The 15,067-nt window shown below is 37.9% G+C and overlaps 1 protein-coding gene across 1 annotated transcript; it reads left to right on the forward strand.

Annotated features, from left to right (window-relative positions):
- The first annotated feature begins 842 nt into the window (after positions 1-842).
- On the forward strand, positions 843-10,024 carry LOC126698558 (tryptophan aminotransferase-related protein 4-like). Its single transcript, XM_050395871.1, is given in 6 exon segments — positions 843-998; positions 1,000-1,130; positions 1,300-1,594; positions 7,993-8,294; positions 8,605-8,885; positions 9,693-10,024. Coding segments are annotated over 6 exon segments (1,494 nt in total). The 5' UTR covers positions 843-845.
- Positions 10,025-15,067: the final 5,043 nt, after the last annotated feature.

The raw sequence follows: 15,067 nt of genomic DNA on the forward strand, positions 1-15,067 counted from the left end.
TGTAGGATCATCTATATAAATAAGCATAACCTAATTCAGCATTTAAAAGTAAGAAAAATTGATGTGAAAGATAACTTTGACGCATGATGAGTGGTATGAAAATTATTACAAATTAAGAAAATAAATAAAAGAGAGAGAATATGTGATTGGACATTAGAAATATCCCCCACAGGAAACCTAGAATAAAACCTAGAGTACAAATTTGGGGAAATTACAATACTTAATTATAATCTAGGATTAATTAATATTACTTTGGTTGTAAAAGAATTAAATCCTAATACAATGAACTTGGATTAGGATATATTAATTATTAAAGACTTGAGTCTTGACTAGTATGATGATATCAACAAAAAGAACAACTGCATTTTCTGAATAAACTAGCAAATTTAGAACAGAAAATAACTGTCTATTTTCAACAAAATTAAGAAAGGTATAAGCCTAAAATCTTTCCAACAGGGAAACAAGACGGGGATTTCTGGACCTTGTCGGGGCTCACATGGTTTTAAGTCAATTCATTACTAGTTGTAGCATTTTTTTAAATTGACTGATTATAAGTCTTTTTTTTTTTCCTTTTTTTTTTTTTTTTTTGGGTTCATCTCTATTTGAATTGTCCTCTTTCCGCGTATTCCCATTGGAGACATGTTTGTATTCATCCTCCCACTAATATAGAAGTAGTTTTTCCTTTGACACGAGTTGTTTAACTTGTTTTAGGATAGTCTTAAATAAAGACTTACTCATATTATTATGATCAGTACCACCATTTCTAGTCTCTAACTCTTAGCCCCTCAGTACTATATATATGCATAGGTATTCTCCCAGTGATAGAGAGAACCTAAGGAAAAACAATGGCTACGGTTCAAAGCTTCAAATATGCACTGATCTTAATTTCTTCCATAATTCTAAATCTCTTCTCTGCCAATGTATTTTTGCGAATTAGGTGGGAGCAAAGTTGGACAAAAATGGCAGCCACAGAAGCTGAAACTGTGGCATCTATTTCATTGTTCGGGCCATGGAAGGGCCTTCTTGGATGGTTTAGTTGTTAATGGAAAACCCATTTGCGAGTGTAATGCTTGCTTCGCCGGTACTGACTGCTCGGATTTCTTGTCTGACTGTGTGGTAGATGCTGATAGGTAATAACCCAAATGCACACGCGAATGACCTTTACATTAACTAGTACTAGTACAAAACATCAAAGACGTCTAGGGTTTCAATCTCCCTTCCCATATATGTCTCTTTTATATACTTTTGTAGAAATTAATAATATTAATGTTTGATTCAATTCAATATTGTTGCATACAGCGGAGATCCTACATTCTTGGAGCCCTTTTGGGAGCAGCATGCGGCTAGTAGTGCCATAGTGATGGCTGGATGGCATCGTATGAGCTATGAGTTCAACGATGGCTCGCTCATCTCAGAAGAGCTCAAAACACATATAAGACGGGTGCATGACATCGTTGGTAATGCAGTTACAGATGGAAGATTCATCATTTTTGGTGCTGGTGCCACCCAACTTCTTAACGCAGCCGTGCGTGCAATTTACCCAGAGGGTTCATCCTCACCAGGAAAAGTTGTGGCTTCAACCCCTTACTACCCGGTAGATTTATTTAACACTCAAACTATTAATTTTTTTTTTTTTTTTTAGTTGAAGATATTATATATGTTTTAAAGCCTCAAATCTATTGTATGTCCATGTAAGCATCCTAACCGAAGTTACCAAGATAAATTGTTAAGTGATTGAGGAAAAAATTAAAAAGTGGGAGCAAGAATTTAATGAGTAGTTCGATCTATATATAACCTATGTCCAAAAAAAAGGTAACCCTTAATAGCTATATCTTTGCAATTGAAGTGTTCATTTTATGATAAACTCAATGTATTATTTACAGTAACAACTCCAGAATTTTTTTATGAAAGGGTCAATAGTGTTGAAGCTATAAATTTGTTGTGGGAGTAAAAAATAAAATGATTTTTTTTTTTTTGATATACAACTTTCATATTATATAAAATAATCTAAAATAGTATTCTCAATACAATTTAATATACAAATTGTATTGTACAATAGTCTAAAAAATTATAAATAGTTTAAAGATCGATAAGACAACAACCATGCATTGAATACATAATTAAATAGCTAATTAAACATTTTTTTCAAATTTATAATAATTTATTATATTTATATGTACTAACAATTAAAAAAAATGATAAAGCAGAATAGTAACACATGTGAGATTTGGTCCGGGAGTAAATGTGAAACTAAGAAAAAAAAATAGTAATTGATATAAGTTTTTGCTTTTGAAGTGTATGACTTTTTAACCATACACATGGTCATTGTCTTGGAATTGGAGCAAGTACTAAAAGACTTCTTGGACATGGAAATCTATAAAGCACTTATCAACCAACTTGATTAGACAAAAAGAAAACATAGAAGGGAGAAAGAAAGAAAAAGAGGATGAGAAAAAAATCACAGATACAAATAGATTTGTTGTAGAGGTGGTGTAATTTTTTTTAATTGCTAAAAGTGGTGTAATTTTTTACTGATGAAGAAGAAAATTGCGAGGAAAAATAGTTTCATTCTGCCGTCAATAGTAAGGTAAGCCAGAGTTAGATAAAGTTTATTTATTTATTTATTTTAAAAGGAATGAGTAATTTTAAGAGTAGTGTTAAGGTATGTAAAAAAGTAATGTCAATTATGGGTCTAGATAAGATCTGTAGGGGCACGATTTCTAGACGGCCCAATAATGATGTTGGGCTCGTACATGAAAGATCCCTCACAATACAATTTGTAGAGAGTGGGCTTAAAAGGCTATCGTTTTGGTCACGGGGCATTGGTCCAGGCCGGATCTTAGGGGAACTCAGGTAAGAAAGGGCTTCAGTCTGGATATCCAAGCCCTACAACTTCATAACCTGAAGGATTGGACTCCTCGGATCCTGTCCGAGGAGCACTAATGCCTTTCCCCGGTTACCCGGCGGTGGGGTTTTTTGTGGTGGTGTACATATATTATCCGGGCATTCTCATCCCTGGAGTTTTTCCTCCCAGGCGAGATGGGATCCCCTCTCTGATTAGTTTACCTTTTCTTTTATACTAGCCTACGTTTGATGTCCCTCGTCCACGTGTAGGGTCAATTTTTCCAGGACTGATATTTGTCCCGTCAGTCTAATCCCGCAATTGTTGGGGATGGTTGATAAAACTGAAGAATACTGCTCTGTTAGGTGCAGAGTCTTATCTAGGAAGGGTAATAAGGGTAACTTTCCCAAGATATTTTAGATCACCTTATGGATTTTTCTTATAGCTCTTTTTTACCCCTCTTCTTAAGGGAGCTTTGGGTCTGCCGAGGACTAAACTGTCCTCGGCTGCATCTCTGGGCCACCTTCAGCCTTATATTTTCGAGCTTGGGCCATAATTTTTTTCGGCTTGGGCCTGTGGACTTCCCATGAGCAAGCGGGTCTGGCCCATAAATTACCGGGCCCCACAATAGCCCCTCGAAACCCTGCTGTCCAACATCTTGGTTGGAAAGGTGGGTTTTGGTAATGCCGAGCCTTTATTGTGGCTCATTTATTTCAGCCCTTGACTGACGCTGACGACTCTTTACCTGCCCAGGGAGTGCACCGGTCCACGAGATGTTCCCCTTAATTTGCGCACGATGCCCTTATGCCGTTTAGTTATCCGTAGCGCGTCTTTAATATCTTCCTTTTACGAGACCCCCCAGAATTAACGGTTATTGATGGCGTGGGGGAACGAAACTGGCGTATTCTTATTTGCAGATTTCCCTGGAGATCTGAACGTATTATGTACCCTTTTCTTCGTCCCCTATATAAAGAGAAGAAACAGGAGTTGTTTCTCCCACAGATGAATCCCTTTAATCTCCACAAAAAATTTGAAATCCTTAGATTCCTTTCGGAGTTTACTTTTGCTCTCCGGTCATATCTTAGCCTGAAATATACTCACCGTAGTATTAAGTAATGAAGAAACCATTCCCCTCCCAGAAACACCATGTTACAACAAAGCTCGAAATGGCTCGGTCAGGGCAGGGATGGTGGAGACTCAAGATTTGCCTCGCATTCCTTTTAGCCAAAATCCGAAGCAGGGACTCATCACGTCACACTTTCGGCGTGACTGAGCCGAGGAAGCACATCATCAGTACCACCCGCTCTCTCACGAGCATATCTAACACGGCACCAGTGTGTTAGGAGTCAGGACTGGGGCAGGGACTAAGTGCCCCTGCTTCTTTCTCTCTTCGTTCACTGGTGCCTCCCTTAGCCTCTCTTTCTTCTTCTTTCCACCACCAGGTCCATCCTGGTGCTTTTCCTTCTCCCTCTTTTGCTCCTTTTTCTTTCTTTTCATCTCTTCCCTCTTCTTCTCCATCTTCCTCATTCATCTCCTCCATCTTCCTCATTCATCTCCTCCATCCTCTTCTTCCTTCTCCTTCAAATTCTTCTTCCTTCTCCTTCATTTTTTCCTAAAGCAGGTTCTTCTCTCAACATGAGCAATACTGAGGCGGAGATTGGAGAGATTTTGAAGACAAGTTTAAAAGACACCTGACTGTTTACTTATCTGTATTGCGGAGGTTATTGTTGCTTCGGCAGTTCACTTTTTGTATAGGCTTGTTTAAGCCCCTCTTTGTACGTTGTAATAATTTTTTATATTAATAAAAATTGTTGTTATTTTACTTCGCATGTTTTGTTTCTATGTTTTTACAAATTTGCAAGCACTGCTCGGCATAATAATATAGCATTTGAATCAATGATAACTAAGGCCAAAATGCTTGATAACGAAAAGATATCACTATAACTTTTAATAGAATTGTTTGACACAACAATGCTTACCTGTGAATAATGATACAACGCCAAAATTAGAACTGAACGCTTTATGCGGTGTAGTAAGTAGTCATCCGAGGACAAATCACCCGAAAATATGAACAACCCCCTTAGGTTACCAAATAGTGGGGCGTCTCACCATCATCCTAACGCTTTCATTGGCCTTAACATTTTACAGTATTTGAGCCGAGGACTTTCCCCATCCGAGCAATTAGCATCTCAATAAGCTTGAGTCCGAGGACCATGCAAGGCCTTGGTTCTGTCCAAAACTTCTTTGTGTACTTGGTTTCCCCATAGGCTTGAGTCCGAGGACCATGCAAGGCCTTGGTTCTATCCAAAACTTATTTGTGTACTTGGTTTCCCCATAGGCTTGAGTCCGAGGACCATGCAAGGCCTTGGTTCTGCCCAAAACTTTTTTGTGTACTTGGTTTTCCCATAGGCTTGAGTCCGAGGACCATGCAAGGCCTTGGTTCTGTCCAAAACTTCTTTGTGTACTTGGTTTCCCCATAGGCTTGAGTCCGAGGACCATGCAAGGCCTTGGTTCTGTCCAAAGCTTCTTTGTGTACTTGGTTTCCCCATAGGCTTGAGTCCGAGGACCATGCAAGACATTGGTTCTGTCCAAAACTTCTTTGTGTACTTGGTTTCCCCATAGGCTTGAGTCCGAGGACCATGCAAGGCCTTGGTTCTGTCCAAAACTTCTTTGTGTACTTGGTTTCCCCATAGGCTTGAGTCCGAGGACCATGCAAGGCCTTGGTTCTGTCCAAAACTTCTTTGTATACTTGGTTTCCCCATAGGCTTGAGTCCGAGGACCATGCAAGGCCTTGGTTCTGTCCAAAACTTCTTTGTGTACTTGGTTTCCCCATAGGCTTGAGTCCGAGGACCATGCAAGGCCTTGGTTCTGTCCAAAACTTCTTTGTGTACTTGGTTTCCCCATAGGCTTGAGTCCGAGGACCATGCAAGGCCTTGGTTCTGTCCAAAACTTCTTTGTGTACTTGGTTTCCCCATAGGCTTGAGTCCGAGGACCATGCAAGGCCTTGGTTCTGTCCAAAACTTCTTTGTGTACTTGGTTTCCCTATAGGCTTGAGTCCGAGGACCATGCAAGGCCTTGGTTCTGTCCAAAACTTCTTTGTGTACTTGGTTTCCCCATAGGCTTGAGTCTGAGGACCATGCAAGGCCTTGGTTCTGCCCAAAACTTCTTTGTGTACTTGGTTTCCCCATAGGCTTGAGTCCGAGGACCATGCAAGGCCTTGGTTCTGTCCAAAACTTCTTTGTGTACTTGGTTTCCCCATAGGCTTGAGTCCGAGGACCATGCAAGGCCTTGGTTCTGCCCAAAACTTCTTTGTGTACTTGGTTTCCCCATAAGCTTGAGTCCGAGGACCATGCAAGGCCTTGGTTCTGTCCAAAACTTCTTTGTGTACTTGGTTTCCCCATAGGCTTAAGTCCGAGGACCATGCAAGGCCTTGGATCTGTCCAAAACTTATGTTTTTTCTTCTGTGTACTTGGTTTCCCCATAGGCTTGAGTCCGAGGACCATGCAAGGCCTAGGTTCTGTCCAAAACTTTTTGAGTACTTATTTGCTTTTTTCGCAGGTCAGCCCCTTGGCCATGGCGGGGAGAGCTGATTTGAGGTCGGAAGCCCCTAGAGCTGCCCGTGCCGTTGGCACTACAGGATGTAAGCCCTGGCACAAGTTTATATCGGAGCGACAACTGTAGGTCACCGAAGATGAGGAAAAACTCGCGAATCTCTGCTTGCTAGAGAGTTGACTCATGCGCCACCTGTGCCAACGCGCAAGCCTTTCCCACAGACGGCGCCAATTGTAGAGGCACGATTTCTAGACGGCCCAATAATGATGTTGGGCTCGTACATGAAAGATCCCTCACAATACGATTTGTAGAGAGTGGGCTTAAAAGGCTATCGTTTTGGTCACGGGGCGTTGGTCCAGGCCGGATCTTAGGGGAACTCAGGTAAGAAAGGGCTTCAGTCTGGATATCCAAGCCCTACAACTTCATAACCTGAAGGATTGGACTCCTCGGATCCTGTCCGAGGAACACTAATGCCTTTCCCCGGTTACCCGGCGGTGGGATTTTTTGTGGTGGTGTACATATATTATCCGGGCATTCTCATCCCTGGAGTTTTTCCTCCCAGGCGAGATGGGATCCCCTCTCTGATTAGTTTACCTTTTCTTTTATACTAGCCTACGTTTGATGTCCCTCGTCCACGTGTAGGGTCAATTTTTCCAGGACTGATATTTGTCCCGTCAGTCTAATCCCGCAATTGTTGGGGATGGTTGATAAAGCTGAAGAATACTGCTCTGTTAGGTGCAGAGTCTTATCTAGGAAGGGTAATAAGGGTAACTTTCCCAAGATATTTTAGATCTCTTTATGGATTTTTCTTATAGCTCTTTTTTACCCCTATTCTTAAGGGAGCTTTGGGTCTGCCGAGGACTAAACTGTCCTCGGCTGCATCTCTGGGCCACCTTCAGCCTTATATTTTCGAGCTTGGGCCATAATTTTTTTCGGCTTGGGCCTGTGGACTTCCCATGAGCAAGCGGGTCTGGCCCATAAATTACCGGGCCCCACAAGATCAATTACAACTTGCCACTTAACATTTATTTTAAAATTATTATGAAAATATTGTGAAAGTAGCACTAAGTTAAGCATATTCAAGCTTATTTCAGCTAGATTTAAACAAAATTTATAGTCAAGGAGTTCAAAATTTTATTTTAGGAGGTCAAAACAAAAAAAAAATTTAAAAATTTTATATGTAATTTTTTTTTTTTTCCCCAAGTGAGGGGTTTCATTTAAACCCCTGGGCTGGCAGTAAAGCCGCCCCTGATTATTTATATATTAAAAAACTATAAGTTAACCCTAGACTAACCTAGCTGATTATTTATATATTAAAAAACTATAAGTTAACACTAGACTAACCTAGCTTTAATGTGCTGACTCTATAAGTATATCAGTCTACGATATGCTTAGACTTTTTTGCTATTGAGGTGTTCATCTTACACTTAATATAGGTTTATAAACTAAAGAACGCTATATTAACCCTAGACTAATCTTCATTTAGTGTGCTTGCTCTACAATAGATTTGAGCCTCTAGGAAATAATATTTCTTTTTTTTTTTTTAATTTATGTTTACATGAGCTTGTATGCTAACTCTAAATTAAAATTTCATCTAGGTTTATAAAGAGCAAACCGAGTTTTTGAACTCTAAGGATTATAAGTTCAGCGGAGATACTTCGCTGTGGAAGAGCAGTGCTATAGACTCCTCATCTTCCCAGAATTTTATTGAGTTTGTGACTTCACCCAACAATCCAGATGGTCAGTTGAAGAAGGCAGTTCTTAGAGGTCCATTTGTTAAGACGATTCATGATCTCGCCTATTACTGGCCACACTTCACAGCTATTCCTGCTCCAGCGGATGAAGATCTCACAATATTTACACTTTCTAAGCTCACCGGTCATGCTGGCAGTCGATTCGGGTATCTAATTATTATTTGCTTGTATATACTAATATTTATGACATAGTTATATGATTAAAGGAACCTAGTAGGGGTTCAAGTGAAAACTCATGTAGTAATGATATACATTATGGTGTCCCTTGTATGTAATTTGAATCTCATTACCTCCTGTGTTTTGATATCATAATAAATTTCCTACTATCCCAAAAGTTTTGACCATAATTTTTATTACCACGAACTGTTCTGGCCAAAAACTTATTACTTGATTTCTCTTATGAAATTAAGAAGATGAAAATAAGTTATGACATTGGTTTCTCTGATGCGGATGCAGGTGGGCAATAATAAAAGATGAGGCTGTATACCAAAGAATGCTAACATATATGAGTCTAAGTACCTATGGTGTCTCTCGAGAAACTCAGTTAAGAGTTTTGAAGCTGCTAAAAGTAGTCATTGAAGGGAAAGGAAGGGAAATGTATGAGTTTGGATACAAGACCATGAAAACCCGATGGGATCGATTGAGCAAATCTGTATCACTGTCAAAACGTTTTTCCATCCAGGATCTTGAACCTCATTACTGTTCATTTTCAGGAAAAGTTAAGAAATCTTCTCCAGGTAATTCTCTTCAAGCCATAAGATTTATTAAACTCGACTCGTGGGTGCTTAGTAACTGTAACCTAATTAGAAAAAACAAAAATTTGCTAATATAATTAATTTCTTAACTGCAAAGAAAAATATTTTAATGGAACATGAAAAAAAAAAATAAGATAGAGACAGAGAGACAGAGAGACAGTATATATATATATATATATATATATATATATATATATGGGCATTCCTTGCCCTGTCATACCCGGATACCCCTTGTGTTATGAACCTCTTCGTATAAAACGGAAAGGAGAAATTTTATTGTTAAGATATGATTGGTCATCAATATAAAAACGAATATTATTATTTATTTGATAAAATGAGATGTTAAATAATGTGATTTATTGCTTTATTTTCTTACATTACTTTGTTCACGTTAGCTATTTCGCATCCATTTTTATTTTTAATATATGAATATTTTTAAAATGTGGATGTTTTTTAATCAATTTTGAATATATGTATGAAATAATAGATGCAAACTATGAAAAAATACTTTCCCTTTGTAAAATAATAATAATATATCTTAACCCTAAAATGAACCCCCTCAATTTGCTTTTTAATTGAAAATGTCCATCCTGACTCGTCCAAATCCAAATGAGAGTGGAATTCAGTTCCATGTCTCTACTCTCTAATACAATTCTAAGAGAATTTTCAAGTATGCTAGCTAGCTGCCACCTTCAATTCAGATATATTGAAGCTAGTTAACAGGAAAAATTTGTTATTTGATGAATCATGACATTTCAAGCCTAATAAACTAATGGAAATTGCATGCAGCTTTTGCGTGGCTGAAGTGTGAGAGACAAGAAGATAAGCATTGCTATGAGGTACTGAAAGCAGCCCATATCACTGGCCGTGATGGTAGTTTGTTTGGTGCTGAAAGCCGCTATGTACGTCTCAGCATGGTTAGAAGCCAAGATAATTTCGATTTATTACTGCAGCGGATTGAAAAGTTAGTGACTGAGGAGTATGCTAGCAAAAGTAGTATGGCTCCATCTGTTTCAAGAGAAAACAAACGTAATCAGTCGATGCTGTTGGATGCTTGTTATTGGGGTCATACTCCTGAGAGACACTGCATTGAACCATTTGCATCGAATTTGTTGGATTAAGCCAGCAGTTCAGCCTATTCCCAAAATCCTGGCATCTGGAAAAGTAATTGCTGTCATGTTAGCATTGTAAATTCTTATAACCTTTTTTTAGGCTATACCCTTTTGAAACATCATTGGGAGCATCATATGTTGATACGATGAATTCTTAAACGTAATTTGCAATATATGACAAAATATACTAAATCCGATTCCAAATCCTTCCAAATAGCTTAGCTAGCAAATTAATGTAGCCACTTTATCCAACAACTAAACTGTACAATATTATATGATGATTCAATTGACACAAATTGATACGTTATTTTTTAGAGTAAATGGGAAACACTAGAACACACTCAAAATGTGTAAAAAAAAATTGCCCTACCAAGAAATACAAAGTAAAAGATAGAAACTCTCACCACTTTTTTTAAGAATAGTAAGAAATATTACAATATTTGAAGTACATACTATTATGCAACCCAACAGCTCGAACCCACAAGCCCCTCCTCCTCTTATCGCTATTAAGAATCAAAGAAAATAGGGGACATGAAACTCACAACCTAATAGTATTCACCAAAAGATAAAAAGTTTAATAAGAAGAAATTCATCTTCTCAAAAGCCAAAGGTTAATTTAATTCAAAATAAAAATTTTTATTATCTAAATGGAGTGGTGGTGGTGACTAAGGTTTTGCTAAGACTTACAAATGCATGTGATATTGTGATGTTCAATGTTTATTAAGTTTTTACTTGATTATGATGAGATACTCCAGTATCACAAACAAACACCAGTTGTCTTTAACCTAATAATGATACTTTACATGCCACCCACCTTCACTGAATCACTGTCTTGGATTTTTTTGATCCAATTTTATCCTTTTGCCTTTTGGTAGAGCATATGCCTGGAAGAACTTTGTATTTGAATCTTTGATCCCCATGCTTCAGTCAAGTCAACCTTGATATTTGCTGCCACATTTTTTCCCTCAACAAACTGGTCACATTACCAAAGTCTCTACGACTCCACTCTACCAAATAGGCCCCACATTGTTTAAGCAGCTCATGGACGTTAAAAGTATCAGTCCCAGTAGCACCCGAATCCCATGCCTTCCTTATCACATCTTCACTGATTGCGTTGGAAGGAATTTCTCAGCAACTAATCAAGGATTACTTGTCAAACTCCTAGTGTATCTCCTTTAATTGGGTCACATTTTAGAGGAAGTACGTGTTGATAGAAAGGAATTTTCCAATCTATTTCATGGGCTGTGTCATCTACTGTCAGGTCTAATGCTGCTAAAAAAGTAGGAACATTTTGCTCTCGGTTGTCGTTTAGACAGAACATGGCAGAATATCAGTCCCAGCTGTGATCAATGACTTATTGTAATCTTTTGTACACATTTTGAAATCAATACAATATCCTAGCTTTCACAAAATAATACGTAATAGATTAATAGCTGGCAAAAGTGACATTCTTTTTTATGTTTTCTGCAGGGAATTGGCCAAGAGTTTTGTGGATGGTAATTTGGGATTCAATTTTTTTTTTTTTTTTTTTTTTTTTGGTATTCTTGAAAGGACAAGGCAAATGCTTGCCCCAAAGCGCCCGCTGTCTCAATCCCTTTCAAAGATCAACTTTAGCTCATCAATTTGATTTTTCTTTTTTTTCTTTTTTTTCTTTTTTCTTTTTTTATCTTAATAGCTCAATTCACTTGCAGTTCTTTAATGCTTTGCTTCATCAATCAACAAAATCATTGTGTTAGGAACGTGAAATAATTGTTGTAATCACTTTAATTAGGTAGTTAACTAGTTGGTTGAAACTATGATGAATTAGTTAGGATTTGAGCACATGCAACTCATTTAACACATGGCTTAATTTATAGAGTATATGTTGAATTAATTAGCCAATTATTTTGAGCCATGTAGCCCAATGACATTAGAACTAGTCTCCTATAAATACATGATTGTAATTCAATATTAAATATCAATGAAGAATAACCAACTCATTGCTTAGTGCATTTCCTCTCTCTCTCTCTCTCTTTTAATATTCCTCTATGGAGGGTGACTAATTCGAATTAAGTCAATTTCCCTACAATTCTCATCAATTCCCCTATAATTCCTATCCATCTCCATTAGGAACCACTAGGTTCTAACACATTGATAGAGAAGATTTTCACCATCTCAAAATTTGTTTAACACCCTAAAGTCATCAAAGACTAAGGCATCGTCAAGTACCTAAGGGAGCATCACGCCTCCTTAGCTTAGTCAATTAATAAAGGATCATCAGGCCTTCCATGCATCTAGTGACTCCTAGAGCAGCGGTCAGACACTAATCCGCCCGACACCATGTCATGTGATGGACGAGTCTGTCAAGCCTTAGCTCTACATCTTTTACATGCCCTGCACTCAAGTATGTTTATATGGAAAGAATTTCCACGCCACGCCCAAAAATTCTGCTACATATTCTTATCCTCCAAATATGGGATGTTAAGCCCGAGGATCTCAAAGCACTAACTTCATACTCTCCCTCTAAGGAAAGAGTCTACATTCATAGGATCTTGGTCAACTCTATATTGCTATATAAGCACCAAGCCCCATCTTCTCCAAGGTCCATACACTACAAAAAAACGTTGGCTATAGCGGCATTTTTTCTCTTAACAATGTTTTCAAAAAACGCCGCTATAGATGATCTATTGCGTCGCTTTTCACAAACGCCTCTAAAATCCCCCTTATAGCAGCGCTTTAGGAGAGCTGGAATAGGGTAGGTCTATAGCCGCGTTTTTAGGGGTTTATAGCAGCATTTTTAAATACAAGACCTACAGTGGCGCTTGGAAAGCGTTGTAATAGGTCCAACCAGGAAAAAAAAAAAGGTAAAGGGGTCTATGAAGAATTTCCTAGCTCTCATACTTTAAAGTTATTGAAGATCATTCAGTCACTGACTTAAGCTTCGGAGGGTCTTTGGCCCGCACCCTACCGATACTCTCTGTAAGTTTTTCACCTTTCATTCTTCAAATACCCTTAGTCACTATGCATGTGGACAATTAATTCACTGACGATTTTGTACATCATCAATCATTATGTTGGCTTTCTCCTTAGATTCATTTTCTTAGGTTACTATATTGGAATTGGGACATCAAAACTCTAGAATCAATTAAAATATTGAACTTGTACATTTTCATTTCCGTTTGAATTAAAATTATTAAATATAAATCGAACCGTTAGCTAATATTGTGATTCTTCATAGAGACTAGCCGTACACAAATAAGCTTCACTATGTCTAAATTTTATGATTTGATCTAGTTAGTGCCTTTGCATGCATTTTTTTTTTTTAATTGCAATCTGCAACTTTTCTACGTGGTCAGAGACTCAGAGGCAATTTCACATTAGGTAAAAACTAATTCACACACCCTATTATATACACTCTCACACACAGACTCAAAATGCACAAAAATCATAAACTCAATTCATGATTTCTGGGCATTTTGTGTGTGCGTGTGAGAGAGTGCGTAATAAAAATTCACAATTTCTGTGCATTTTGAGTGTGCATGTGAGAGTATGTATAATAAACACCACTCATTGACATTATTTTCTTGATATTTTATTTATTTTAGTAATTGGATGATATAATCTAGTCGTACTAAATCCCAAGTAGTAGAACTTCGGCCAAAATTGGAAATTAACACTGTTTGCCAAATAATATAATTAGTAGGCACTGTTTTCAAACTATATATATTACTAACATCTCGAGTCTCAAAAACTCGGTTTCCATGGTCTGATCATGTCTGATGTGGCGTTTTTTCCACATGGCGTCCACCTAGAAATGGAGTCTCTAAGACTCAATTTATAAGCCAAAAAAAATTTTAAGAAATCCTAGAAACACAACAATCCCAGCACAATGAAACACATTTGCTATTTATTCAACAATGAAACAATTTTTTTGGGTTTTTCTATTTTGACTAAAAACTAAACTTGAAAACCCAAATCAGATCAGAGAGAGAAAGAATCTGAGGAGGCCCAGATTAGATTGAAGAGAAAGAATCTAGAGACCCAAATCAGATAGGAGAGAGAGCTCACCTCACCTCACCGGGTTGATGCCTGGGTCACGCTACATGGGTCTGGAGCGGTGGTGGCATGGTCTGGCTGGATCGGGCGACTGTGGATTCTTTGGCTTCTGGTCAGGTCTGTGTGGTGGCGTAGGGGTTTGCCGTGGTCTAATGAGAAGGCGGGGTGGGGTCGGGTGGGGTGGGGGGAATGGTTTGTACATGAGAGAGCTGAACATGTGTGTAAGGAGGCTGAATATTCAGGGTGGGCTTATAAATCGAGTCTTAGAGACTCGATTTCCAGGTGGTCACCACGTGGAAAAAATGCCACATCAGACAAAATTAGACCATGGAAACCGAGTCTTTGAGACTCGATTTATAGGCCCTAAATCGAGTCTTTTAAACTCAAGATGTTGGTAAAAAATATAGTTTGAAAATAGTGCCTACTAATTATATTGTTTGGCAAACAATGTTAATTTCTAATTTTGGCCTAGAACTTCCCCTAATGTCCTTGTTGTTAAAGACAAATTTGCTTTCCACATAATAGTACTCTTGGACAGTCAGTAGACTTTCCTTTCACATCAATAGAATCTAAATATTCTAAACCAAGTTAAAATATAAATTTGAGGTAATTTTAAACAAATTTCCACCTTTCAATTTCCGTGGAGAAACAAATCAAGTCTACTATATTTAACAAGGATTATAACAATTGTAAGGTCTTTTAGGGTTGTCAAACCGTGCCAAATTATGTGTCTTTTTTTGAGTTTTAATGTGTTTTAAAATGGTAATTGAAAATCAAGTTAAAGACACAATTTTTCTCAAAAACAACTCAAGAAAAGAGAATTTTTAGCATGTGACTCAATACCTCAAGCCCCTTCTAGACCACTTTCTGTCTCTTCAATAGTAGGCTCGATACCTCCTCGATACCTATCAATCTATCAAGCTTCACATTTCAGCAAAAATCAACAACGTAAAATGGCTCATAACTTGTCCGTTTCAAGCTCGATTTGAGATCCATTTGAATCTTCATTTAAAGGAC

Source organism: Quercus robur, chromosome 2 (assembly GCF_932294415.1).
Source record: "Quercus robur chromosome 2, dhQueRobu3.1, whole genome shotgun sequence".
NCBI lineage: Eukaryota > Viridiplantae > Streptophyta > Magnoliopsida > Fagales > Fagaceae > Quercus > Quercus robur.